Source organism: Megascapheus bottae, chromosome 3 (genome assembly GCF_031878675.1).
Source record: "Megascapheus bottae isolate mThoBot1 chromosome 3, mThoBot2.hap1, whole genome shotgun sequence".
In the NCBI taxonomy this organism is placed as follows: Eukaryota; Metazoa; Chordata; class Mammalia; order Rodentia; family Geomyidae; genus Megascapheus; species Megascapheus bottae.
Window position 1 is genome coordinate 85,292,812 of NC_143511.1, and position 25,111 is coordinate 85,317,922.

Here is a 25,111-nt window from a genome sequence, read left to right on the forward strand (position 1 = left end):
GAAAGCCTGCCCTCTGCTGGCAGAACCCACTCCCTGCTCAGTGCCAAGGTGCGGCTGACCCCAGCAGCCAGTGACAGGACGGTGTGAGGCCTGGCAATATGGCTAAATCCATTTATTTAGAAATAAAAAGCAAACCCGGAGCCGCATCACCAGGGTGCCACAACCCCATCCCCGCCTCCTTCCTCTGTCCTATGCTACCAATAAATAAGTTTCCCAGCCCAAATAATTAATAAATTTTGTTTCCCACCACTTGCCAACCCCAACCTCCACTATGATACAGGGGGGCATCCCTACCCCAGAATATACAAAATGCTACACAGGTACAGTATGTACACTGGGGGAGGGGGAGCCACCTCCCAGCAGCCTCTGCCTGGCCTATATCAGCCCTCCGAGTGCCCTAAGGCTTGAGAGAATGCTGCCCAGTTGCCTTGCCCCAAAGTGCCTGGAAGAGTGAGCCCGAGTGGAGTGGACTGCCTGGGGTGACGCTGCCGTCATGTGGCGTGGCGTGGCGTGGCGTGGCCTACAGTTGGCTCCACCTGCCCGGGGGGCCTGTGATGCTGCTGCTCAGCTAATCCTGCCCCCAAAGTGCCACGAAGACAGGAGCTGATCTGGGAAGTGCCCAGCCCTGAGTTTCATCCCAGTACCACCACACACGCAAAGCCACAGGACCCCGCTGAATACAGGACGACCCCTGCCAGCCTGTCCTCACCTCCCTACAGTGAGCCTCATCTGTCCTGCTGCACAGCGGTCCTACCCCAACACCTCTGCAGGAAAGAATGGAGACACTGCCCCTCCAGAGAGGCAGTCCGCTCAGTAACTATAAAACTCTGGAGGCCAGAGTCCAGAGATTAAGACTCAGCCCCTGCCAAGATGGCAGAGGATCTGTACCTGTTCATGTCCCCCTGTTAATATAGGGGTCTGATCTTCCTACTCTAAGGATGAAAGGGTGACTGGGAAGGAGTGGGCAGGAGGCAGGGCCTGGGGTGGAGCTGAGGCCTGGCCTCAATTCTCCAGACTTTGGCTACCAGTCTCTTAGATAACCATGATCTTCACCTCGTCATTCTCATCAGCCCGGTAGAAGAAGGGGATGCAGGGGTTGTTGCCCAAGCCTGCGTACTCCTGGGGGTTCTGGATCTCACGCAGCAGCTGCATGATCTGCTGCTCAGTAGGGTTCACAGGGGGCGAAGCCACCCCAGCCTCTCCTGGCACAGGATCCACGTGGTCAGCGAGGCTCACTTCCCGAAGGTCTTTGGACAGAGAGAGGCAGGGCTGATGGCTGTGCCTGCTGTGCCAGCCTCCCCTGCTCCTACCAGCCATGCCCAGGGCTCTACTCACCACCCTGCTCATAGGCAGCTTCAAGTTCTTGGGATCCTGAGGGGTCTGGGGTGGGCTCAGCAGCAGGGCTCTGGGCAGCTGCCAGGAACTTGCCCTGCCACTGGTTGCGCTCGCCCACAAGCCGCAACACCAACTCCTGAAGCTCCAGCAGCTTCACCTGGAAGGAAGGATGCTCAGCAATCACACCTTGTCTGGCCCCGGTCCACAGAGCCCTCAGGGGTCTACCTTCATGTCCTCCTTGTCCTGTGCCAGCCGGCTGATGTACTCCTCTTTCTCTCGGTGTCGCTCCTTCAGAAAGGCCCTTTGGTTTTGATAGAGGGCAATATACTCTCCTGTAGGGAGGGCGAGTGGACATGCTCAGATGCTGGCACACCCCAGACCACCCCCTCCATGCAGCCCTACTGCCTTGGGTCCTGGCGCACCAATGGTGTCCGTCTCTCCAGAGAGCTGGATACAGCGATGTTCCAGTTCTTCAACGCGCTCTTTGAGCTCCATCTTCTCCTGCATGACCTCTAGGAAGCGACTCTAGAGCCATCATTTTGGGGTTAGGTCTCAGCGCTGACCTTCCCCAGCCCCCCTCTTCCTGGCCCACTGGCAAAGACTCACTTGCAATTTCTCCATGGACACCTGCATGGCCTGCTGGCTCTCCCCGGACGCAGAGTCACCTCTGTTCCCAAGGCTCTTGGCATCCTGCATGGGCTCACTCTGCGATGGGGCTGCCAGGTGAGCCAGGCGCCGGCAGCGCTCCTTCTGCTCTCTCAGCTGCCCTCGCAGCCGTGCTTTCTCCTCTTCAGCTCCAGCGAGAGCCTCATTGAAAAACGCTACCTGCAGGCAAGAGGGCAAGATGTCAGGGACGCATCTGTCTCAGGACAAACAGGTAGGGAAAGAGAGGACTCCACAGGTGCACTTCTTATTCCCAAGGACAACCAGGTGTGAACACTGGCTCCTAGGAAAGGTGCTGAGGTCAAGAGAAATGATCTGATTCCGATGGAAATCAAGGTGTGGCAGCATCCAGAGGGACCCCAGAGGGAGGCAGGAGGAAGGGGCGGGCATAGTCTGGCTTACCATGGCTTCTCGACTGTCTAGATCCTCTGGGATGGTCAAATGGGGCTGAACTTCCTCCTCATCCTTTTCCTCTTTGTCTGCTTCATCTACTGGGGACAGGCAGTAGGTGGTATGTCCTCAGACAACTTCACAAGGGAAGCAGAGGCTCAAGGCCCACTTCTGTCCCCACTTCACTGTGTGTACCCACGGGCCAGTTCCTACCCAGAGAAGAACTGGCTGTTCTCAAAGCCTCTGCAAGAGTCCCCGCAAGGCTCCCCTCTCCTGTGCAGTCTCACCTTCTGTAGGGACAGCCAGGAGGCCCAGCTGGGCCTGCAGCTGCTGGTTCTGCTGGCTGGTGCTTTCCAGGCGCTTCTACGGAGCCAAGAAAGAGAGTGAGTAGAAGGGGAGGTGGCCAGGTCCTCCGGCCCAGGACCGGCCCCGCCATCTGCCTCACCTGGGTCTCCTGCAACTCCTTGCGAACCATTTCAGTCACCACCTTGCCCTGCACCTCCTCATGCTGCAGCTGGTCCAGCAGCTGGGTCTGCACCAGAAACTGCTGGTGCAGAGCTTCCTTCTCTGAGGTCAGCTGCTGATAGGCCACTACGTGCTGTTGGTAGGCTGCCGCGTACTGCTGCAGGTGGGACAGACACTGGTCTCGCTGTTCCTGCAGACCTTGAGCCTCCTGGCTCTTCAGTTCCACCTGTGGAAGACCCTGTGGATGAGGGCAGGTGGTGGCCTGCATCCTAGATTCTGAGCCTGTTAATGGGAGGTGTGGGGACAGAAGCCCTGCCCTTTGCACCCAGATTCAGACCTCAGAACCTTTTTCACCACTTAGCAGAGGGATCAGCTCACCTGCTGCATAGCTATAGAACCCAATTCCTTACATGCATCATCGCCTCAACTCTGAGGAACATGAACAATATGAGACAACTGTTCTTGTTTCTCTGTGCCCCCTCCCCCACCCCCCGTCTTGGTTTGAGCACTGGCACTTGAATTCAGCCTCAAACTTTCAGCTTGTTTGCTCAAGGCTAGTGGCTCGCCCACTTGAGCCATGCCTCTAGTCTGGCATTTTTGCTATAAAATGGAGATAGTACTTTTCTGCTTGGGCTGGCTTTGACTCTCGATCCTCTAGGTCTGTCTTTGGAGTAGCTTGAACTGTCGGTGGGCACCACCTACAATAAAGGTGGGCACCTGCAGCTCATCTCCTTTTGAATTGTAAGAAATCAGCCTTAACAGCGTGGCCACTGAGCTGAGAATGGAATCCAGTCTGAATCTGAGCCTCACATCATAACCAAAGCTTACCATGAGGCTCCAGGCCTCCAGGAATCATTTTGTCCAGACCTGAGAGGGACTCTGCGTGACCCCCCTCTAACAGTGAGGGAATAGAGAAGCCACAAGACTGCTCTGCAGGACACTGGGATCCCCCAGATTCCCCAGCTCATCTGTGCTGGCCCCAGCACCTCTGCTCCCCGCAGCCTGGCTCCTGCCTCTTAGCCACAGCTCATGGGACAAGGGTTACCGTCTCCTTCAGCTCTCCCAGCTTCTCTTGCAGCTGGCCCAGCTTCTTGGCCAGCTCCTTCTTGACATGCTGCTCCGACTGCAGCGCACTGGTGAGTTCCATGTTCTCATTGCTCTGGAGACAGAGAGTAGCCATCAATGCACCCAAGTATGGCCAGAGCCTGCAGACCCGAGTCTCCACCCTCACAGAGCAAGGAAGGCTGGAGGATTATCTCTGCTCCCACTATGCACACTTGGGTGAGTCTGTGGCTCATGAGACATCTTCATGAAGCTACCATTTCATATGAGGTCTACAGCACCCTGTCTTTTCTGTACCAAGGTTGAACTCAGGACCCTTTGTAAGTACAAAGGATCAGCTTGCTCACTTGGCTGACACTCTACCAACCTAAGCCATGCCTTCTGTCCACATTTTCTTGCTAGTTGTTTTAGAGATAGTCTTGCAAACTTTTTTTGCCCCAGGTTGGCTTTGAATCATCATCTCAGAAGCTCTAGGATTCAGCCTACTGAGTAGCTAGGGTTATAGGTGTGGGCCACCAGAACTCGGCTTTATAGCATCCTATTTTATGGGGTAAACTGCCCTGCAAGTGAGGAGGGCCAGCAGGCCACGCACCAGCCTGACAAAACCATCCTGCAGCTCGGCCAGCTGCTCCTTGAGCTCCCGGTTCTGCAGGAGTGCACGGCTAATGGTGGTACGGTTGCTCTCCATGGTTTCCAGGATCTGCTTGCGATCCTCTGCCTGCTCGTTCCAGACCTCAGCTGCCCGCTCCAGAGCCAGCAGCCGCTCCTCCTGCTCCTGGTTCAGGCGGCTCAGGTTCTCATTGTCCTGCACCTGTGCATGTAGTTGTCCTGTCAGGCTCTCCAGCTCCTTCTGCAGCTGCTGGGCCTCTGCCTGTAGCTGCTGCTCTGCTTCTGATGGCCCTGCTGGGGCTGGTGGCAGTGACGGCTCCACTGAGAAAAGGAGCAAACAGTAAGGGCCTAGGGCCTTGGCTCCTCAGCCCTCTGAGCTCCTGATTCTTCATACCCAGAGGTGGTCAATCTTTCAAGTTACTTCCAACTCCAGTCAACTGTGGAGATGACAGAAAGCATGCCATCTTTCTTTACAAATGGGGACACTGAAGCTCAAAAAAAATGTAAGATTTTCTGCTTCCCAGTGTAAATCCTATCCATCTGCTATGAGGCCTCTACATCTATGCACCCCACTGGGGCACTCAAAGCCCCTGCTCACCCAGCTGGCTCTTCAGTTCTGCCAAGTTGGTCTCCAGTTCCAGTACTTGATTCTCACTGCGTTCTTTCTCCTCTTTCAACGTGCGCATCTGCCCAAGATACGTGAGAAAGAGCCATGGGGGGGGGGGGGTGTCCCAGGCACCATCTCCACAAAACCAACCCACAGCACCTCTCCAGCTGCAGTCTACAACGAGAGAGCTAGCACACACACCTATGGTCCTGATCCCCAGAAAGAGCATGTCCCTGAGATCCCAAGGGCAGGGCCTTACCTGCTCTAACACCTGCTGAATTTTCTGCTTCCATACAGTGCTCTCTTCTTTCAGATTTTCCGCATACTGGTCTCTCTCCACTTGCAGCTGTTTCAGCAACTCTGTCAGCTGCAGGAGGTGGCAGCCATGTCAAGGAGGTCTGTCTTGGTCCTTGCCCGCTCCTGGCACTCTGGGCTATCCTCCTTCCACAGTCTTGCCAAGCCTTACCTGATCCACTTTTCTCTCCAGCTGTGCCCGCTCCTCCATGGCCTGCTGAAATTGCTGGTTACTGTTGGGAGACTCCGACTGACTGGAAAACTGAAGAAAAGGAATAGTTTAGATCAGGAAAGCCCAGCTGTTCTGTGCAAAGCCTTCAGCAAGAGTGTGAGCTAGATTAATGATAACTCAAGGTCATTACCTGTATTAATTAAAGTGCCAGAGAAGGGAACAGACTCCTCACTGGCCATATAAATAAAATCTATAAAATGATGGTTTTTAACCAGGACACAAATTTTAAAAGCCCTCCACCAAGATTCTGATTCCAGAGGTTAAGGGAAAGGCCCCAAATGGTAAATCTTTTAATTAGTCATCTGAACAATTCTATGGCAGGACCAGAACATGGATCCAAACATTCCAGCTCTTTGCACTAGGCCACTCCCCACTCCCCTGAACCCAAAGACTTGTGTTGACACTCTAGTGTCATGCCTGACTGCAGCTTCTCACTTGCAACAGCAGGACCTCAGACATTTCCAGCTTCTTCTGCAGTTCCTCCATTCCCAGCTGCATGGCTTCTTTCTCTGTCAGTAGGACTCGAAGCCTCTCTTCCAGTTCTGAGTTCAGCTCCATCAGATCTTCATTATTTTTACTGTGGCCAGAGGCAGTGCAAAGGAATGAAATAAGAACTAAAGGAAATGCTTTGTGACATACCCACAACCCTACACAACCTCACGACTGTATGGCATCAAAAGGGACATGAAGAATCAAGTCTAATGTTATTCCAAGAATACAGCTAGGACTCAAGGGCAGCTTTCCACATGCAAACTTGTACTCCGACCTCCCACTATCAGCCCCACTAAGGCCCCCACAAAGCACCCATCCTCCTTTCCCCTTCCTACTTGTTCTTATACAGCTCCAGTTTCAGGGCATCTCGTTCTTTCGTTAGTTCCTTATTGTACTGCAAACACAGAAAATAAGTCAGGCTCCAGCAAACCAACAGCCCGGTAACATCCACAGTGAGCTTGCTTGCCCTCAATCACACCTGAAATTTTCAAGGAATTTCTAAGCCCATGGTCTCAACTGTATTTTAATGTGTGTTGTTTTGCTGTTTGATTTGATTTGGCTGGGTCAGGGAGGGGGTGTTTCACTATATAACCTAAGCTGTTCTTCATTCCTTGGGCTCAAGCATACCACAATGCCAAACCTTTGAGCTTTGGTTTCTAGATTTTGGCCAGGAATCAAATTGAGGAACTCAGGCATTAGATAAGTGCTTTGCCACTTAGTATATCCCCAGCCCCTTTTGTTTTTTTGCTGGTATCATGGTATCAATGTTTGAACACAGGGTCTTGTATTTGTGAAACAGGAACTTTACTATTGAGCCATGCAGAGTCCTTTTTGGTGTTTGCTATTTTTCAGATAGGAAATCATGCTTTTTTTTGGGGGGGGGTGGAGAGGGGATTGGGAAAGAATAACCTCAGATTGCAAATAATACTCATATCTCCTAGGTAGATGGGATTATAGGCATGTATAACCACACCTGGCTTATTTTTACATAGGGTAGTATCAAATCTCAATCCTTCTGATCTCTGCCTCCCTTATAGCTATAGGCTATGGGGCTTGAACTCTGGGCCTGGGCACTGTCCCTGAGCTCTTTAGCTCAAGGCTAGCCCTCTACCACTTGAGCTACAGCACCACTTCCTGTTTTCTGGTTGTTAATTGGAGATAAGAGTCTCACAGACTTCGTTGCCTGGGCTGGCTTTGAACCGTGATCCTTAGATCTCAGCCTCCTGAGTAGCTAAGCATATAGGTCTGGGCCACTGGTACCCAGCTTCTTTGTTTTGTTTTTGTTGGTTGTGGGACTTGAACTCTGGAATTGGGCACTATTCCCGAGCTCTTCAGCTTAAGGCTAGTACTTTACCACTTGAGGCACAGCACCACTTCATGGACTTTCTCTCCCGGGCTGGCTTTGAACTGAGATCCTCAGATTTCAGCCCCCTGAGTAGCTAGGATTATAGGCATGAACCACTGCATCCAGGATCATTAGTTTGTGGGGGTTTTTTGCCAGTCCTGGGCTTAAGCTCAGGGCCTGAGCACTGTCCTTGGATTTTTCTCAAGGCTAGAGCTCTACCACTTGAGCCTCAGCACCACTTCTGGCTTTTTCTAAGTATGTGGTACCAAGGAATCGAACCTGGGTCTTCGTGCATGCTAGGCAAGCACTCTACCACTAGGCCAAACTCCCAGCCCAGGATCATTAGTTTTTAATAAGAACTAATAAGGGTAGAAAGGATGGCATACCAGGCATGGTGGGGGCAGGCCTGTAATTCAGCACTCAGTAGGCTGAAAAAGGATAATTGTGTTCCTTGAGAAGCTTAGCAGGGAGGCTGTATTTTTTTTAGAAAAAAAAAAAAAAAAGGGTCTGAGTTTAGAGCTGGCTAACAGAGGCTGGCTAACAGAGGCTAACACCAGGCACTATGCCAGCCATCCCATTTCATCACCTCCATCTGGCAGATGCCACACAGCACTGTGGCTAAGTGCTAGCCTCGTGTCACTTAATAGCCAGGATTTGAACATCCTGATCGTTCTGATTCTCTAGGTCCATTCTCTCCGTAAGGATGGAGTGAGACAGGAAAGGGAAATTTGTACTATAGTCTTTTGTTTATTTATTGGGCCAATACTTGGAATTAAATTTAGGGCCTACACTGTACCTAAGCTATTGTCCTCAAGAGCCATAAACAGCCCTACTTTCAGCTCTTTATAGTTAGAGATAGGAATCTCATGGTGTTTACCTGTCTGGGCTGGCTTCGAACTGCAGTCCTCAGCAAGGGTTACAGGTATGACACACCAGTGTCATACTTTTTTTTTGGCCAGGTAACAAAGTCAGATAGTGTAACAATATGAGATTAACCAAAAAGCAAAAAAAGAGAAAAGAAATAACATAGCACATTAAGAACAACAATCATGGGGGTAGGAGTTTGGCCAGTGGTAGAGTGCTTGCCTAGCATGCACGAAGACCCGGGTTCAATTCCTCAGTACCACATACATAGAAAAAAGCCAGAAGTGGTGCTGAGGCTCAAGTGGTAGAGCTCTAGCCTTGAGAAAGTCCAAGGACAGCGCTCAGGCCCTGAGCTCAAGCCCAGGACTGGCAAAAAAAAAAAAAAAAAGAACAACAATCACACAAGACTTTGTTTACTTTTGAATGGATAGTATATTCACAGTTTAAAACAGCAGATTGAGAAGTGAGGGGCAGGTACTACAGGCTCATGCTTGTAATCCTAGCTACTCAGGAGGCTGAAATCTAAGGATCCCAATTTTAAGGTGGCTTGGGAAAAACAGTCCATGAGATTCCTATTTCCAATTGCCCAGCAAAAAGCTAAAAGTGGAAGTATGACTCAAGTGGCAGAACACCAGCCCTTGATGGGGAGAAGGGGGAACAAGTAAGAGCTTGAGACTGAGTTCAAGCCCTAATCATAATGTACACACATACATATACACACATGGTTCAGAGGTAAACTGCCCTTGAGCTACCATGTTTCTCTCCTCTATGAATCTTCTCTTAGAGATATACTTTATATACACACACACACACCTGTATGAAATATATACATTTATGTTATTTGTGTATATGTATACATGTTGATATATATATACATATATATACATATACCCTCTCTCTCCACAAATTGTAATATATTAACCCAGGAGCTGATGGCACATGCCTATAATCTCAGCTATTCAGGAAGCTGAGATCTGAGGATCTTGGTTTGAAGCCAGCCTGGGAAAGAAAGTCTGTGAGACTCCTATCTCCAATTAACTATCAAAAAGTCAGAAACAGCCCTGCGGCTTAAGTAGTAGAACTCCAACCTTGAGCAGAAAAAGGTGAAAAAAAAAGCTCCCTGGCCCAGATTCAAACCCCTGTACAACACATTTATACACACATAAATACATATTGTAATATAATAAATCATTTTGTATCTTCACAGCCAAAAGACATATTCCTTCTCTTTGTACTTAGCCAAAGCCACAGCCAGTTAAGGGCACAGCAGGCACCAAGCCTCCATAAAAGCCCCCAGCCCCTCAACTTGTCCAAGCAACAAAAGCAGCAAGAAACAGCTCATCACAAATGAGCTGAACAGACACTTCTTGAAGAAGTACATATGGCTAGGTAATAAGTACATGAAGAAATGGTCACCATCCTTGAACATAAAGGAAATGAAAATAAAATGACATTGAGACTCTCTGGTCAGAATGACCATCATTAAGAACACAACTGAAATCTAGCTCCTAGCTAGTCAGGAGACTGAGACTTGAAAAGACTGAGGTCCAAAACCAGCCGAGGCAAAAAGATCCAAGACTCGATCTCTAATTAAAGAGCAAAAAGCAGACCAGGCGTTTGGCCTAGTGGTAGAGTGCTTGCCTAACATGCATGATGACCCGGGTTCAATTCCTCGGTACCACATACATAGAAAAAGCCAGAAATGGTGCCGTGGCTCAAGTGGTAGAGCTCTAGCCTTGAGGAATGCCCAAGGACAGTGGTCAGGCCTTGAGTTCAAGCCCCATGACTGGCAAAGAAAAAAAAAAAAAGAGCAAAAGGCAGAGCTAGAGGTGTGGCTCAATTTGTAAAACACTAACAAAACAAGTAAGCCAAGCAATGTAAAATAGTATAACCATGATGGAAATCTGTATGAAGGTGCCTCAAAGAAAAAAAAAACTAAAAATGTAACTATTCTATAATCCAGAAGGAATATACAGCAGGACACTTCTGTTTTTGTTGCTCAGGGACCTGAGCACTGTCTCTGAGCCTGTTTTGCTCAAGGCTAGTTAGCGCTCTATCATTTTGAACCACCTTGCCACTTCCACAGCAGGGTATTAATAGAGGGACTTGCACACTATGTTCACTGTGGCATTATTCACAATGGAAATAGCAACTGTTCTACAAATGATCCATGGACCAAGAAAGGAGGGTAAACATGGTCAAAATTTGTTATATAGAGAGAGACATGTTATAATGAAACAACATTTGTACAATTAATTGATGCAATCGATGCTAATTTACAAAGGAAAAAGGAAAGGAAAGGCAACCTTTCTATGCAACAACATCCTCCAATTAAGCAATTTGACTCACTAACCCATCAAGGAACCTGGGTCCTGAGTGGCCAGAGAGGCAACAGGCCTCACCTTATCTGCCTGCTTCTGCTGTGTGGAGACAGCAGACAGAGTCCGCTCCAGCTCTCCCACACGCTGCCGAGAAGACTGCAGGCGGCTGGCAAGATCTTCTGACTCTCCTGCAATGTCAGAGGTCAAGGTAGTTGAGTCCTAGGATCTTCCCTTTGGCATCAGGATGAAGGATAAGAGTACCCCGATTCCCACCTGCTTTTTGCCTGGCTGCCTGCTGCGTGTGGGCCAGGGCAGTCTGTAATTCTGACTTCTCAGACACCAGGATCCCAATGGTCTGGATGTGAACCTTGAGGAAAAGTCAAATGAGTTTTGAGAGGAAAAGAACATTCTCTGGAGGCCTTGGGGGATACCACCCATCCACTTACCTGCAACTGTTCCCTGAGCGCTCCCTGCTCTTTGGCTAGCTTCTGCTGGTAGTCCTTCTTTTCCTGAGGGCAGAAGGAAGCAGCAGCTCTCACTAAGGGAAGGCAGAGGACATGGCAAAGGACATGCTCCCAGTGGCCCAGAACAGACACCAATGCAATCAGATTATCGGGACTCTTTGGGCAACAGGACTGGTGTAAGGGTGAGTCTTCTCTAGGCTAAGGGAGTAACCAAGGCCAGGCCTCTTCCTCCTGGTCCTCCCCCCAACCCAGCAGCTACAGAATGTGCAAAAAACAGAAATCACATTACTTTTTCCAGTTGGTCCAAGGTGTCTTGGTTCTGTTGTTTCTGTGGGGAAAGTCAAAGCAAGGTAAGTGAGGTTGTCCTATTTTATACCACTCCCCAGACCAAGACAGGGCAGCCAGGGGGCCAGGGATGGACTTGAAAGAAGATGGGACTTGTTAGATCCCATAGGAACAAAATTTCTCAGGCTCCCCCACCCCCAAAAGACAATCTGAGTGTTGGTTGGCTTTTGTTTATAGCTACTCAACTAAATGTGGGTATTCTTTAAAGGAAAATAACATGAATGTCTACAAATGGACGTGGAGAAAACAGACTGCTCTGGCCCATTTGGGACATGCTGCAGGCACAGCAGGGACACAGGAAGGAGGATGACTACTTCTCATTCCCTTCTCCCTGACGCTTACATTCCAGAGTCTCTCAACTTTGTTCTTAGAGCAGAAAGGAACCCTGGACACCTCTTACTCTGCCTCCACAGGAAACTCAAGCCCAGGGAGGTGACATGACCCCAAAAATCAAAGAGCCAAGACAGAATACAGAGTGCCTGTATTCAGAGTGACTAGCTGGGCCTGTGCATCCACTGAGGGCAACAGCTGCAGTGCAAGTGGAGTGAGGACTCAAGCAGACTGTCTAGAGGAGACAGAAAAGTAAGGGGTCAGAAAGAGGAAGAGCCATGCTGCATGCTCCGGGCTCTGGGGTCCTTCCAGCTGAGACCTAGTCTCCCCCCCCATACACACACACAAGCACCCATATTCCCCTTTGGCACCAGGGGTCCCCAGCCCCTTTCTTCACAGCCCCAAGAGGAAACTGGAGCCCAGAATTGGCAGCATGGATTCAGGAGACCCCACTGGACTCTTACCAATTCCTCTATCTTGCTACTGAGTTGTTTGTTTGTTAGATAGCTGGAGTCCAGGGCTACTGCTAGCTCTTGGTACCGGTTCTGAGGCGCATGCAGAGAGGAGTTGGAGGAGGACGAAGGGAGAGGTAGAAAGAGTATCATTAGGGTGGAAGGATGGGGGGACTGTCTCAGCTGGCAGTGGGGCACCCAGGCCCCATGTGGGAGGAGATGGGGGACCGGTCTGCAAACTCATTGGGCCATGGTCCAGGGCCACTCACCTCCATATCCTTCATGTTGGTAGAAGATGTGAGGCCCTCCCCGTTGACGTAAGGTGTAGACTACAAGAGATGGAGCTCATATGGAGATGCTCTGCCCACTTCAACCTCGAGCCCTCCAATTGCCTTTCTTCCTCTCCACTGGCATTATGTTTCCTGCCTAACCTCCCCCAGTTCTCAATGCCCATCATCTGTATTCTCCTCAACAGCTCATACCCTGAGCTTGCTCTCTGTCCCACTAATTGTTCCAAGTCTGGGGCTCTGGAGGACAAGAGTAAGAGAAGAGAAGACCTGCCTAACGCTACCCAGCACACAGCTGATCCCACACTCTGCCGTCTCTCTGGTGAATCCTGAGTTCCATTTCTATCATCCTGTCCCTCCCCCTGGACCCCAATCCTGGGGTACCTCTGACACAAGACCATTGAGCTGTTGAGAAAGTTGCCGTAGACTCTCAGTTGATGAAAAAGTCCTAGAAATGGAGATAAAAGTGAGGGATACAGATGGCTTGATGGGAGAGAGGTTCATAGCTGGAGGCCTTTCCTGACTCCCTCAGCCTTGGGACTGCTGCCCAAGAAAGGGACACTCACTTGGTTTCATCCATGAGATCAGGGCCATCGTCAGCATCATAGTTCTGTTTGAGAAAGAACACACAGGACGATCATTTAACTTCTCTTAAGAAGCTAAGTGGAGGGGCCAGGAGTTTGGCCTAGTGGTAGAGTGCTTGCCTAGCATGCACAAAGACCCGGGTTCAATTCCTCGGTACCGCACATACATAGCAAAAGCCGGAAGTGGCGCTGAGGCTCAAGTGGTAGAGCTCTAGCCTTGAGAAAGCCCAAGGACAGTGCTCAAGCCCTGAGCCCAAGCCCAGGATTGGCAAAAAAAAAAAAAAAAAAAGAAGCTAAGTGGAGGGGAGTTTGGCTTAGTAATAGAGTGCTTGCCTAGCATGCCTGAAGCTCTGGGTTTGATTCCCTGGAACCACAGACACAGAAAAAAGCCGGAAGTAGCACTGTAGCTCAAGTGGTGGAATGCTAGCCTTGAACAAAAAGTGTCCAAGGACAGTGCCTAGACCCTGCATTCAAGTCCCAGGACTGGCAAAAAGAAAAAAAGAAAGAAGAAAGAAGCAGCAGCAGCAGCAGCAAAATGTGGCCAGGGGCTCAAAAAGTCCATGAGATTTTTTTTTTTTTTTTTTTTTTTGTGGGTCATGGGACTTGAACTTGGCTTGAGCACTGTCCCTAAGCAATTCAGCTCAAGGCTACCACCCTATCCCTAGGCCTGGGCATTGTCCCTTAGGTCTTCAGCTCAAGGCTACTGCCCTAACCTTGAGCCAAGCCTCACCTCCTGTTTTCTAGAGGTTAATCGGAGTCTCAAGTCCTTTTGTGCCTGGGCTGGCTTTGAACCTTGATCCTCCTGAATAGTTAGGATTACAGGAGTGCACCATCAGGCCCAGCATCCATGAGATTCATCTCCATCCATGAGACTTATCTCCAGTTAACTATCAGAAAATGCGAAGTGGTGCTGTGGCTCAAGTGGTAGAGTGGTAGCTTTGAACTGAAGAGCTCAGGGCCAGCACCCAGGCCCAGAGTTCAAGCCCCACAACAACAACAACAACAACAAAAGAAGAAGAAGAAGAAGGAGGAGGAGGAGGAGGAAGAGGAGGAGGAGGAGGGGGGGGGAGAAGGAGGAGGAGGAGGGGGAGGAGGCGGCGATGGCGGCACCACCACCACCACCACCAAGTGTGGTGACATGTACCTACAATGTTAGCACTCAGAAAGCTAAGATAGGAGAATCATGAGTTTGAGGCCAGCCTAGGCCAGGGTAAGGCTGAGATCAAACTGGCTACACAGTAAGATCTTGTTTAAAAAAAAAAATCACCCAGGCAGGATGAGTCAAGCTCATTCTAACATCTCATCTCTCCAAACCTCAAGGAAAAGGCCTGTCTCGGCCTCCATTCCAGGACTAGGAAGAATACCTAGCTTTAGGGAATCTCACTGCCTGGAGAGAGACGAGAATCCAGAGGACACAGTTCCTTGGAACTAGAAGTGTCACTCGCTCAAGAGGAAAGGCACAAACCTGAAGCGATGCCATGCTAGTGGTACCAGTATCAGGGGAAGGGACACTGGCAGGTAACACAGGCTCATCAGCAGATGGTGGCACAGAAGCAGCGCAGTCTTGGGGAGCCTGTCACAGAACAAAGCAGAGGGTTAGTAGCCATGCAGAGAAGGTGCCTCACTGCCATGGACCGGGGGTTGTGAGACAGGCAGGATAGCGTGGCTGCAGTCAGAGGACAGTCACACATGCTAAGGGCCACTGGGAATGTGGTCACAGCTTGCCTAGGCCTAAGACAGTCCAGTAGGATTTTGGATGGCCAAAGCTCAAAGCAGGGGCTATAGAGATTCCTTCCTGAAAACCCAAGAGCTTCACTTATCTTGGAGCCTGGCTTATAGCAGGCACAGAAAGGGAAAAGAGACATGCCCCAGTCAAAAAAACAGAAAGGCACTCTTTCTAGGAAGTCAGTATGCCAGAGTGACCCTGCACCTCTGCTGGGTAGAAGCCGTGGTGATGGACTAGCTGTCATGATCCACATTAAAACAATCTGCCTGTATCTTTTCTTGTTCTCATTCCTCCTTGACTCTGAGCATCAGAAAGCAGTGGACAATATGGTCCTTTGGGATCTCAGCATCCTGGAGGTGATGGGACTTCTTTCCTAGGAATAGCAGCCAGGGAACAACCTGAGGATTTAGGACTTGGGGCCACGTGGAAGTCTTTCCTGCTTCCCCAACTGGACTCACTTGTTTGATCAGCCACACCCTGTCACTCCCTAAACTGAAGCCTAATTCTTAGCTCAGAAATCTTCTAACATTCAACAGATCAAAGAATGAGAGCCATGGTTGACTAAGGGAACTAAGGAAATAGCCTCCCTTCCCTCCAGGGAAAGTGCTTCCTGCTTCCTGGACCACTCAGCCTGGACCTCTGAAAGCCGCACCCACTTGAATCACTCCCTCGAGCCCATGCTGCTCCAAACTCCTGGCCCCTCTTTGTAAGACTTTAATCGTGGCTCTGGAACCCAGTGTCCATTGGTGACTGTCAGCCCTGGAAGCTGGTATTGCTTTACCCATGTCTACAGTGAATCTTACAGACACAAGCAGAGATATAACAGCTTGCCAGGCAGAACACCTCAAGGGAGGCTGGCACTCCTGACCACAGACTGGCATCTTGGATTCCCACCCTAGGATGGGATAAGACACGAGAATTCTCACAAAAGAAAAAAGTGTTTTAAAAAAAATGTTAACTGGGGAGCCGGGAGCTTGGCCTAGTGGTAGAGTGCTTGCCTAGCATGCACAAAGACCTGGGTTCAATTCCTTGGTACCACATACACAGACAAAGTGGTGCTGAGGCTCAAGTGGTAAAGTGCTAGCTTTGAGGAAAAAGCTCAAGGACAGTGCTCAGGCCCTGAGTTCAAGCCCCAGGACTGGAACAACAACAACAAAAAAAATTTTTTTTTTAAATTAGGCCAGGAGTTTGGCCTAGTGTTAAGAGTGTTTGCCTAGCATGCACAAAGACCTGAGTTCGATTTCTTGGTACCACATACATAGAAAAGCTAGGAGTGGTGTTGTGGCTCAAATGGCAGAGGGCTAGCCTTGAGGAAAAAGACCAAGGACAGTACTCAAGCCCTGAGTTCAAGCCCGGACTGACAAAAAAAAATCTTATCATATATATATATATATATTTTGTTTGTTTGTTTGTTTTTGTTTTTGCCAGCCGTGGGACTTGAACTCAGGGCCTGGACATTGTCTTAAGCCACAACACCACTTCCGGCTTTTTCTGTATATGTGGTACCAAGGAACCAAACCCAGGGGTTCCAGCTTTTTTTTTTTTTTTTTTCTATGTAGGTGGTCCGTGGAATCAAACCTGGGTCTTCATGCATGCTAGACAAGCACTCTACCACTAGGCCTAATTCCCGGCCCTAACATTGTTTTTTTAAGCAACTAATTTATTCTATCATTTTAAGTTATACACTTAAGTATTGAAGGGTTTTGGTTTTTGTTTTTTTGCCAGTCCTAGGGTTTGAACACAGGGCCTGAGCACTGTCTTGGGACTTTCTCAAAGCTAGCACTTTACCACTTGAGCCACAGCACCACTTCTGGCTTTGTCTATGTATGAGGTACCAAGGAATTGAACCTGGGTCTTTGTGTATGCTAGGCAAGCACTCTACCACTAGGTCAAACTCCCAGCCCAAGTACTGAGTTTTGGGTTGTTTATTATTTTTTTTAATCCTACACAAGTTGAACATCAATGGCTCATACCTATAATCCTTAATACTCAGAAAGCTGAGATCTGAGGACTGAATGCACAAAACCAGCCAGGGAAGACAAGTCTGAGAAAATATTATCCCCGATTCAATAGTAAAAAGCCAAAACTACAGGCATGATTCATGTAACAGAATGACAGCCTTTAGTGAAAAGGCAGCACGTGAAAATGACTTCAAGCCCTGGTACTGGCACAGAAAGAAAGAAAAAAATCCTATCCCATTAGACAGTTTTATCTCCCCACTACTTCCCACTTCTGAAAATGTCAATGCTTCTTAGGAGACCACAGTTACAGAACTCCATTGCTAAAATAGAAAATAATTGTTGAAGAAGAGTGTTTGAAAACACAAGTCTCCATTTCCAGAAGAACCTTGTAGCATTATTTTTCTAATAAGGAAACTGAGGCTTTAGACTCACTTAGCAGAGCAAAGCCCATTATGCAGTTCCAAGAGGCTGCTCAGCCTGTGTCCTCCCCAACCTGTGTCACCTGATGTCTCCTCTGAGTAGACAGGATGAGTCACCTGAGCAGACCTGACTGCCTGGGCAGGATCAGTTGTGATGATGGGAAAACTCAACACCAGCTAAGAAGCTCTTTCCCATGCCCAGCTCTGAAAGGATCTGGCCCTGACTCAGTCCTGGCCTCTAGCTTAGCAGATGCCCCACTTTGGCAAGGGAGCCAAGAAGAAAGTGCCAATAGGATGTCCTAGCCCTGTGGACCCAGGCCCTGGGCCCACCCTGACTCTGTACTTCTGAACGCAGTCATCACCTCACTACTCCCCCACCCTCACCTTTCATTTTCCAAGTAGCCTAAAGTGTCACATTATCCTGCCTCGGGTCCACTGGAAGCCAGCCTGATCCCTCAGATGAGCCTCTGGAACGTGCTCCCTTGCTTCTTTCAGAGGCTGCTGCTTCCTCAGAGGCACCCGTCGTGTTTGTCTGTTTTGTTTTTGTTTGATAGAAACAGGGTCTTATCTAAGGCTGGAGTCAAACTCTTTACCCTCCCAGCCTCCTAGAGTGCCGGGACTATGGGAGTGCACCTCCACACCTAGCTCGCTCATCTGTTTTTGTCACTGTTTAGTCAAGGGCCTCCGAAAGCCAGAGCCCAGTGAATACTAGCAAGAGGAGGGGCAGTACATCCTAACCTCACTTCCTTTAATTAATTCATTGCTTGGGGGAAAAAAAATGCCTCGATGTCTGGAACTATAATAAAATTCACTTTCTCCTAACCTTATCTTTTAAAATTTCAAACCAAAGCAATCCATTTGAAAACTCACCAACTGCTATGCTCTACTGGTCTTTTGGGAACAGAGTACCAGAGGGCAAGACCTAAGGGTGCTTTGGGGTTTTTCATCTCTCTCAGACAGCACCACAGTGGGCATTCATAACGTCCAAGTCCCATACACCTGCTCTGAAAGTTTCCAAAGGCTGACTTTAACCTTCCTAGCTAACTTCATCTTCTCTAAGATGGTAAAAGATGGGGAGGGGGGAGCACAATCAACTAAGCAGGTAAAGAAGCACACATAAGCAGGCTAAGCATTAATGGCAGCAACATAAAGTAAACCAGAGGCAAAGGATTCCCCAAACCATGCACAGCTGGGAGAGAGAGAAGCCAGAGGGGGGTTCGTGGCTCTGCCTCACCTTCCACTTGTCCAATGGGGGGAGCACTACCCCATTGGAATGGTTAAGGTCGGACACCAGCACCTTCAGAATGTCCTGAATCTACAGGAGGCAGAAAGAGAACAAGGGCAGGGGGAGAAAAGACAGAAAGGGAGGAGGGGGAGAGAGGAAGAGTGGGAGGGAGGGAAAGAGAGAGAAGCTTAGAAAGAGGCAAGAAAATCAGGAAATAAAGAAGAGGTGAATTCAGGGAAATGGGACACTGAAGAAGAGCAGAGATCAATACCAGGCCAGTGCTGTCCTTCCAAACAGCCACTTGCTGCCCTGCCAAGGGCAGCCAGTGAGGGAAACAAACAGATGGAAAAGTCCCAAAAGATACAGTCAAGTCACCTGACCAAAGCAGCCCCCAACACACCAGACCCTCTTCTTAGGCGGAGGTACCAGAACAAGCTGTGAAAGCTCCAGATCTATATCTCCATTTAAATTCGGGCTCCTGAGAAGGGCTGCTCGGAACAGAGAGACTACAGGTAAAAATTAAATATGATCCAGGCACAGTGGCTCACGCCTGTAATCCTAGCTATTCAGGAGGCTGAGATCCTAGGATTGCAGTTCAAAGCCAGCCAGGGCACTAAAGTCCATGAGACTCTTATCTTCAATTAAGCATTAAAAAACCGGAAATGGGGCTGTGGCTCAAGGGGTAGCCTTGAGCTGAAGAGATCAGGGACAGTGCTCAGGCTGAGTTCAAACCCCAGGACCACCGCCACCACCAACAACAAAAAAGTTAGTACCTCTCAGATATAGGCTGCCACCTATAATACAGCTATCAACCTAATACACTGCTTCAGTGAATGGTAGATATAATTTATTATACTAAATTATATTAATGACTACATTATAAACCTGCAATTCCTTATATATTTTATGATTTCTGTAAAATATCTTACAAACTATCCATATTAAACACTGTTTAGTTTTAAAAGATGATTTTTACTAATTTCTGACTTTTCTATTAAAAAAAAAATCCACGTAAACTGGGCACCGGTGGCTCATGCCTAGCTATCAGAAGGCTGAGATCTAAGGATCATGGTTCAAAGCCAGCCCAGCCACAAAAGTTCATGAAACTCTTATCTCCAATTAACCACCAGAAAACTGGAAGTGTAGCTGTGGCTCACAGTAGTAGAGCTCTAGCCTTGAGTGCATAAGGGACAGTAACCAGGCCCTGAGTTCAAGACCCACAACCTACCTCAACCTGCCTCAATTCCTCACCTTTTTTTTTTTGGCAATCCTAGGGCTTGAATTCAGGGCCTGGATTTTATCTCTGAACCTCTCTGTGCTCAGGCACAGAGCACTCTACTACTTGAGCCACAGCATTGCTTCCAGGCTTTTTTTCTGTATATGTGGCACTAAGGAATCAAACCCAGGGCTTCATGCATGCTAGGCAAGCACTCTATATTAAGCCATATTCCTAGCTCCTTCCTACAAAAATAAATAAATAAATAAATAAAAATTCAGTATTTTCAGTCAGGTGCCTGTGGCTCACACCTGTAACCCTAGTTACTTAGTAGGCGGAGATCTGTTCAAGCCAGTCTAGGCACAAAATTCCCAGAGACTCTTATCTCCAATTAACTACTGGAAAATTGGAAATGGTGCTATGGCTCAAAGTGGTAGAGCACTAGCCTTGAGCTAAAGAGCTCAGAGACAGAGTTCAAGCCCCATAACCGACCAAGAAAAAAAACCTCTGTATTTTCATCCTGATAATCTGGTCCTGACTGTGACAGTATGCCAACTGGATTTCTCATGTCACCTTCTAAATCAGACAGGAAATGACTTTTTGTTTCTCTTTTTTCAAACAGGTCAGATGCACTCAGCATAAAGCAGCTATAGAAGACACAACTTTCTGCACCCCTTTTTAAGATTAAATGGGTTGGGCACAGATGGCTCACCCCTGTAATCCTAGCTACACAGGAAGCATAGATCTGAGGATTGGTTTGAAGCCAGCTTAGGCCAGAAAGTCCCCTGTGAGACTCTTGTCTCCAATTAACCACTCAAAAAAACAGAAGCGGGCGTGATGGCTCACCTGTAATCCTAGCTACTCAGGAGGCTGAGATCTAAGGATTGCGGTTCAAAGCCAGCCAGGGCACTAAAGATCCTGAGACTCTTATCGACAATTAACAACTAGAAAACTGGAAGTGACACTGTGGCTCAAGGGGTAGCTTTGAGCCGAAGAGGTCAGGGAAAGCCATCTAGGCCAGGAGTCCAAGCCCCAGGACTGACAAAACAAATTAAAAAACCAAAAACAAAAAAACAAAAAAACAGAAGTAAAACTGTAGCTTAAGTGGTAGAGTACTAGCCTTGAGCAAAAGGGCTCAGGGACAGCACCTAGGCTCTGAGTTCAATGTCCATAACCAACCCCCAAAAGACTAAATGGGCCTATAAGTCTTTTACAAGAGAAATGAGGCAGGATAGATGAGAAAGCTGAGCTCATATCTATATAGTAACTACTCAGAAGCTGAGATAAGAGAAGCCAAATGGTCGGGGCCATGAGTTTGGCCTAGTGGTAGAGTGCTTGCCTAGCATCCACAAAGACCCAGGTTCGATTCCTCAGTACCACATACATAGAAAAAAGCCAGAAATGGTGCTGTGGCTCAAGTGGTAGAGCTCTAGCCTTGAGAAAGTCCAAGGACAGTGCCCAGGCCCTGAGTTCAAGCCCCAGGAGTGGCCAAAAAAAAAAAAAAAGAGAAGCCAATGGCAGACAAACCCTTGATATTTATCTCCAATTAACCAACAACAAAAAGTCTAGTGAGAGCGTGAGCCCCAGAGCTCAAGCCCCGCAGCCAACGCATACACATACACGTGAAGATGGATGAGAACAAAGTTCAAGAGGACCAATTCAGAGATGAAAACCAGGAAGTGAACTGAAAAAGCAGCTAAGCTCCCCATTGGTAATACCTTCTTTTTAAGGAGGGACTATCTAAACCCTCCTTCTCCTTTTGTTTTTGTTTTTGTCAGGCCTGGGGCTTAGAACTTCAGGCTTGGGCCCTGTACCTGAGCTTCTTTTGCTCAATGCTAGTGCTCCAATATTTGGCCCATAGCCCACTTCTTACTTTTTTTGAGTAGTTTAGTGGAGATAAGAGTCTCTTGGCCTTTCCTGCCCAGGTTGGCATCCAACCACCATCCTCAAATCCCAGCCTCCTGAATATCTAGGATCATAACTGTGACCCGCCAGTGCCTAGCTCCTTCTCTTTTCAAATGGTAAAAACAGTGTTCCTGATGAACAGGCTGTTCCCATTCGTCTTGCTTCAGAAAAAAACCAAACAGCAATTACCAGGTATTAGTTGTTTAATAGTAGACCCAGTGCTATGAAATTAACATAAAAACAAATTTCATGCAAACTTCACTGATATCCATAAAAGAGTACCCTTCTTTATAGATATGGGAAGAGAAACTCAAAAAATTTAAGCAATTTTCTCTATTCCTAGCACAGGAAGAAGCAGAATTCAAACCTAGGATTTATTTTATCTTTATTTTTTCCCTGTGCAAGAATGGTACCCAGGTACTCTCACATGCTAGGCAAGGGCTTGATCACTGAAAACCAGAATTCTCAACCAATACCTGATATTTCTTCTATCTTAATCAATACCCTCTGCTGGCCATAGAGCCCTTCTTCCCCAATAGCCTAGCAGCCAGGACTCACATCTTCAGGTGAGTTACAATCATCGGTAGTGGTGGTCTCAGGGTTACTGCCATTTTTAATTTTTTTCTTCTTCTTCGCTCCTGCAGGAACACCAGGGCTGTTCCTTTGCTGGTATTCTCTCAGCTGTAGGAAGGAAAAGCAATGAAACTTGTGAAAATAAGAAACCCCTTTTTATACATCCCTTTTATAAAATATTCTTACATATGCCACCTCATGTAGTGCTACCCACAATTCTCTAAAGTGGTACAATGATCATTTAATGAGCTGAGACAGAGTATTAGTGTGACTTTAAAACAACAGCAATAGCCAGGCACCAGTGGATCACACTTGTAATCCTAGATACTAAGGAGGCTAAGATTTGAGGATCACAGATTGAAGCTGGCCTGAGCAGGGAAGTCCATGAGACTCTTATGTGTAATCAACTACCAAAAAAGCAAGAAGTAGAGCTTTGGCTCAATTGGTGGAATGTTATTCTTGAACAAAAGAAGCTCAGGGAAAACACTCAGACCCTGAGTTCAAGTCCTGGGGCTGATAATAATAATAACAACAATAATAATATAACAATAGTTGGGATAAGAATGTAGCTCAGTTGCCTAGCATGCATGAAGACCCGGGTTCGATTCCTCGGTACCACATACATATAAAAAAGCCGGAAGTGGTGCTGAGGCTCAAGTGGTAGAGCTCTAGCCTTGAGAAAGTCCAAGGACAGTGCTCAGGCCCTGAGGTCAAGCCCAGGACTGGCAAAAAAAAAAAAGAATGTAGCTCAGTACTAGAGCACAGTCCCTAAGGTTCAATGATATGCGCACGCACGCGCGCACACACACACACACACACACACACACACACACACACACCCTACCTCTAAAAGAGTCAATAACAGAATTTAAATTCAGTCTTCTGACTCTAAGCACTGAGCTTTGCCACTAATCAGCAGCTCCTGTGGTTGGGAGCAGGGGGCAAACTAGAAGTGGGGGCTAAAAAGTACATACTAGCCAGGTGTCGTGGGTGCGGTGACTCACACCTGTAATCCTAGCTACTCAGGAGGCTGAGATATGAGGTTCAAAGCCAACCCGGGCACAAAAGAACTTGAGACTCATCTCCAATTAACCTCTTGAAAATGGGAAGTGGGGCTTGGCTCTAGGGTAGGGTGGTAGCCTTGAGCTGAAGAGCTCAGGGACAGCACCCAGGCCAAGTTCAAGCCCCATGACCTATCCAAAAGAAAGAAAGAAAAAAAAGTACACATTAACTGGGCATCGGTGGCTCATACTTATAACCCTAACTACTCAGGAGGCTGAGATCTGAGGACTACAATTCAAAGCCAACCTGTGCACAAAAGTCCATGAGACTTACCTCCAATTAACCACCAGAAAACCGAAAGTGTTGCTGTGGCTTAAGGGGTAGAGTGCTAGCCTTGAACTGAAGAGCTCAAGGATGGCGCCCAAGCCCAGAGTTCAAGCCCCATGACCAAACAAACACACACAAAAAGTACATACTAGTAAGTGTGGCATGAAATGTCTGTTTTAGAAACTAGGTGAAGAGAACTGGGTGTGATGGCACAGTCTTGTAATCCCAGCCGTTGGAAAGCTGAGGCAGAAAGATTGTGAGTTCAAGGCCAGCAGGGCCCTTTGAACTCACAAACAGAAACAACAACAACAACAAAAGAAACCAGATATCAGGATCTTTTTTTTTTTTTAAGCACATCTGTTAAAACTACACACGGATACTTTTCCTTCAACACATCCCAAAGGTAGGAGCAGTGAAGGCAGTTAGTGTTGTAGGTTCTAGGGGCTAACAAAGTCTCAAACATTATTTCAGTAAAAGAGGTCTTTTGTAATCTTCCCAATCTATGAAAATGTCATTCCTCAGTTCATTAATGTGCTGTGTTCCAAAGGAATCAATCAAAACTTAATGCCTCATATTTATCCCGTGGCACTCAGCACCTCGGGTGGACTCCATGATTTGGGGGAGAGAGCCACGCTGTAAAGCTCAGTACTCCCAGGAACTCTTCCACATCAGACACGCAAATCTCACTCCAGACAGAAAGGTTAAAAGTCTTTCTGGCCCCAGAATTAGAAAGAATTCAGAAAAGTAAAAATTGTAGAGACTCTTTGGAAGAAATGTGGGAGAAAACCAAAGCAAGGAAAACCTGTTCTCCCAGAGACACTCGCAGAGGCACCGTCAACGTTCTGAACTCAGCAGGGACATCTTTTCACGTCGTCCAAGTCGGAGCTCAGGGAGGAGGGGAACCGACACCTCTCTGTACCGGGTCCCGTAACCAAGTATTCCTCCTCAACCCCCACCCAAGGACCAAAGAAACCAGAAAGGCGGTGAGTTGAAGACACTTGTGGGGACAGAGCCGGAAGATCAAAGGGCCGACTTCAGGTAGTAATGACACAGTTCAGAGGGGGACAGTGGTGTGACTACATTCCAAGCCTCCCCACAGACGCCCGCGTCGCCGCTCCGCGGTGGCCGTGGGGGAGGGGAGGGCCAGGACCCGGGTCCTTGGAAACCGGGGAGCCCCAGCTTGGGGCAGCAGGAGGCGAGGGAAGAGCCCGGAGAGGGGAGTCAGCGGCCAAAGTCACCCAGGGGCGTCGGGCGAGGGCGGGGGCTGGGCTGCGGAGGGGGCGGGGCCGGCGGGGAAGACTTCGCTGGGGGGAGCCAAGGGGCGCCCGGGGGCTCACCCCCCGCGTGTCTCCAGAGTGGCTCAGAGTCTGCTACGGTCCGGCCGTCAGAGAAGTCCGGGCTAAGTCAAGGGACCGCGACCCGGAGAGTTTTTACCTTTTTCTTGGCCGCAGCCAATTTGCTACGTCTGGTTTCTTCCGACATCCCGGGGCTGGGACAGGGGAGGTGGGGGGGCCACATCACCACAATCCCAGCAACCACCGCGCTCCCGGCAACCACCGCGAACCGCCTCCGACTGCTACTCGCTGTGCTGGGAGCCAGAAGAGGCGGGTCCAGGG

At 48.5% G+C, this 25,111-nt stretch overlaps 1 protein-coding gene across 12 annotated transcripts; it reads right to left on the reverse strand.

Annotated features, from left to right (window-relative positions):
- Positions 1-97: 97 nt before the first annotated feature.
- Golga2 (golgin A2) lies at positions 98-25,063 on the reverse strand. Of its 12 annotated transcripts, none has more exons than XM_090330741.1 (27): positions 24,930-25,063; positions 22,152-22,274; positions 18,482-18,562; positions 14,607-14,714; positions 13,124-13,167; positions 12,942-13,005; positions 12,540-12,599; positions 12,283-12,363; positions 11,433-11,471; positions 11,126-11,188; positions 10,953-11,046; positions 10,761-10,867; positions 6,485-6,543; positions 6,093-6,234; positions 5,598-5,687; positions 5,391-5,498; positions 5,123-5,210; positions 4,508-4,824; positions 3,899-4,012; positions 2,834-3,079; positions 2,676-2,751; positions 2,401-2,489; positions 1,942-2,160; positions 1,758-1,860; positions 1,561-1,667; positions 1,336-1,492; positions 98-1,247 (listed from the first exon to the last, which is right to left on the reverse strand). In XM_090330741.1, exons 1-27 carry the CDS (start codon positions 25,011-25,013, stop codon positions 1,033-1,035), a joined length of 3,078 nt encoding a protein of 1,025 aa, XP_090186867.1. In that variant the 5' UTR covers positions 25,014-25,063; the 3' UTR covers positions 98-1,032. The 12 variants fall into 12 exon arrangements, with proteins under 12 accessions (XP_090186867.1, XP_090186866.1, XP_090186865.1 ...); XM_090330740.1 differs by having other exon boundaries at positions 2,401-2,486; positions 4,508-4,845; XM_090330739.1 differs by having other exon boundaries at positions 4,508-4,845.
- Between the last annotated feature and the right edge of the window lie 48 nt (positions 25,064-25,111).

What these genes read in the sequence shown, in the direction of transcription:
- Golga2 (XM_090330739.1), bottom strand. Translation starts at nt 25,013, where the DNA reads ATGTGGCCCCCCCACCTCCCCTGTCCCAGCCCCGGGATGTCGGAAGAA. An exon ending in TGGCTGCGGCCAAGAAAAAG is followed by an intron (nt 22,275 to 24,929) that starts GTAAAAACTCTC and finishes TCCTTCCTACAG; the next exon opens with CTGAGAGAATACCAGCAAAG. An exon ending in AGCAGAAGCAGGCAGATAAG is followed by an intron (nt 6,544 to 10,760) that starts GTGAGGCCTGTT and finishes CTGTGTTTGCAG; the next exon opens with TACAATAAGGAACTAACGAA.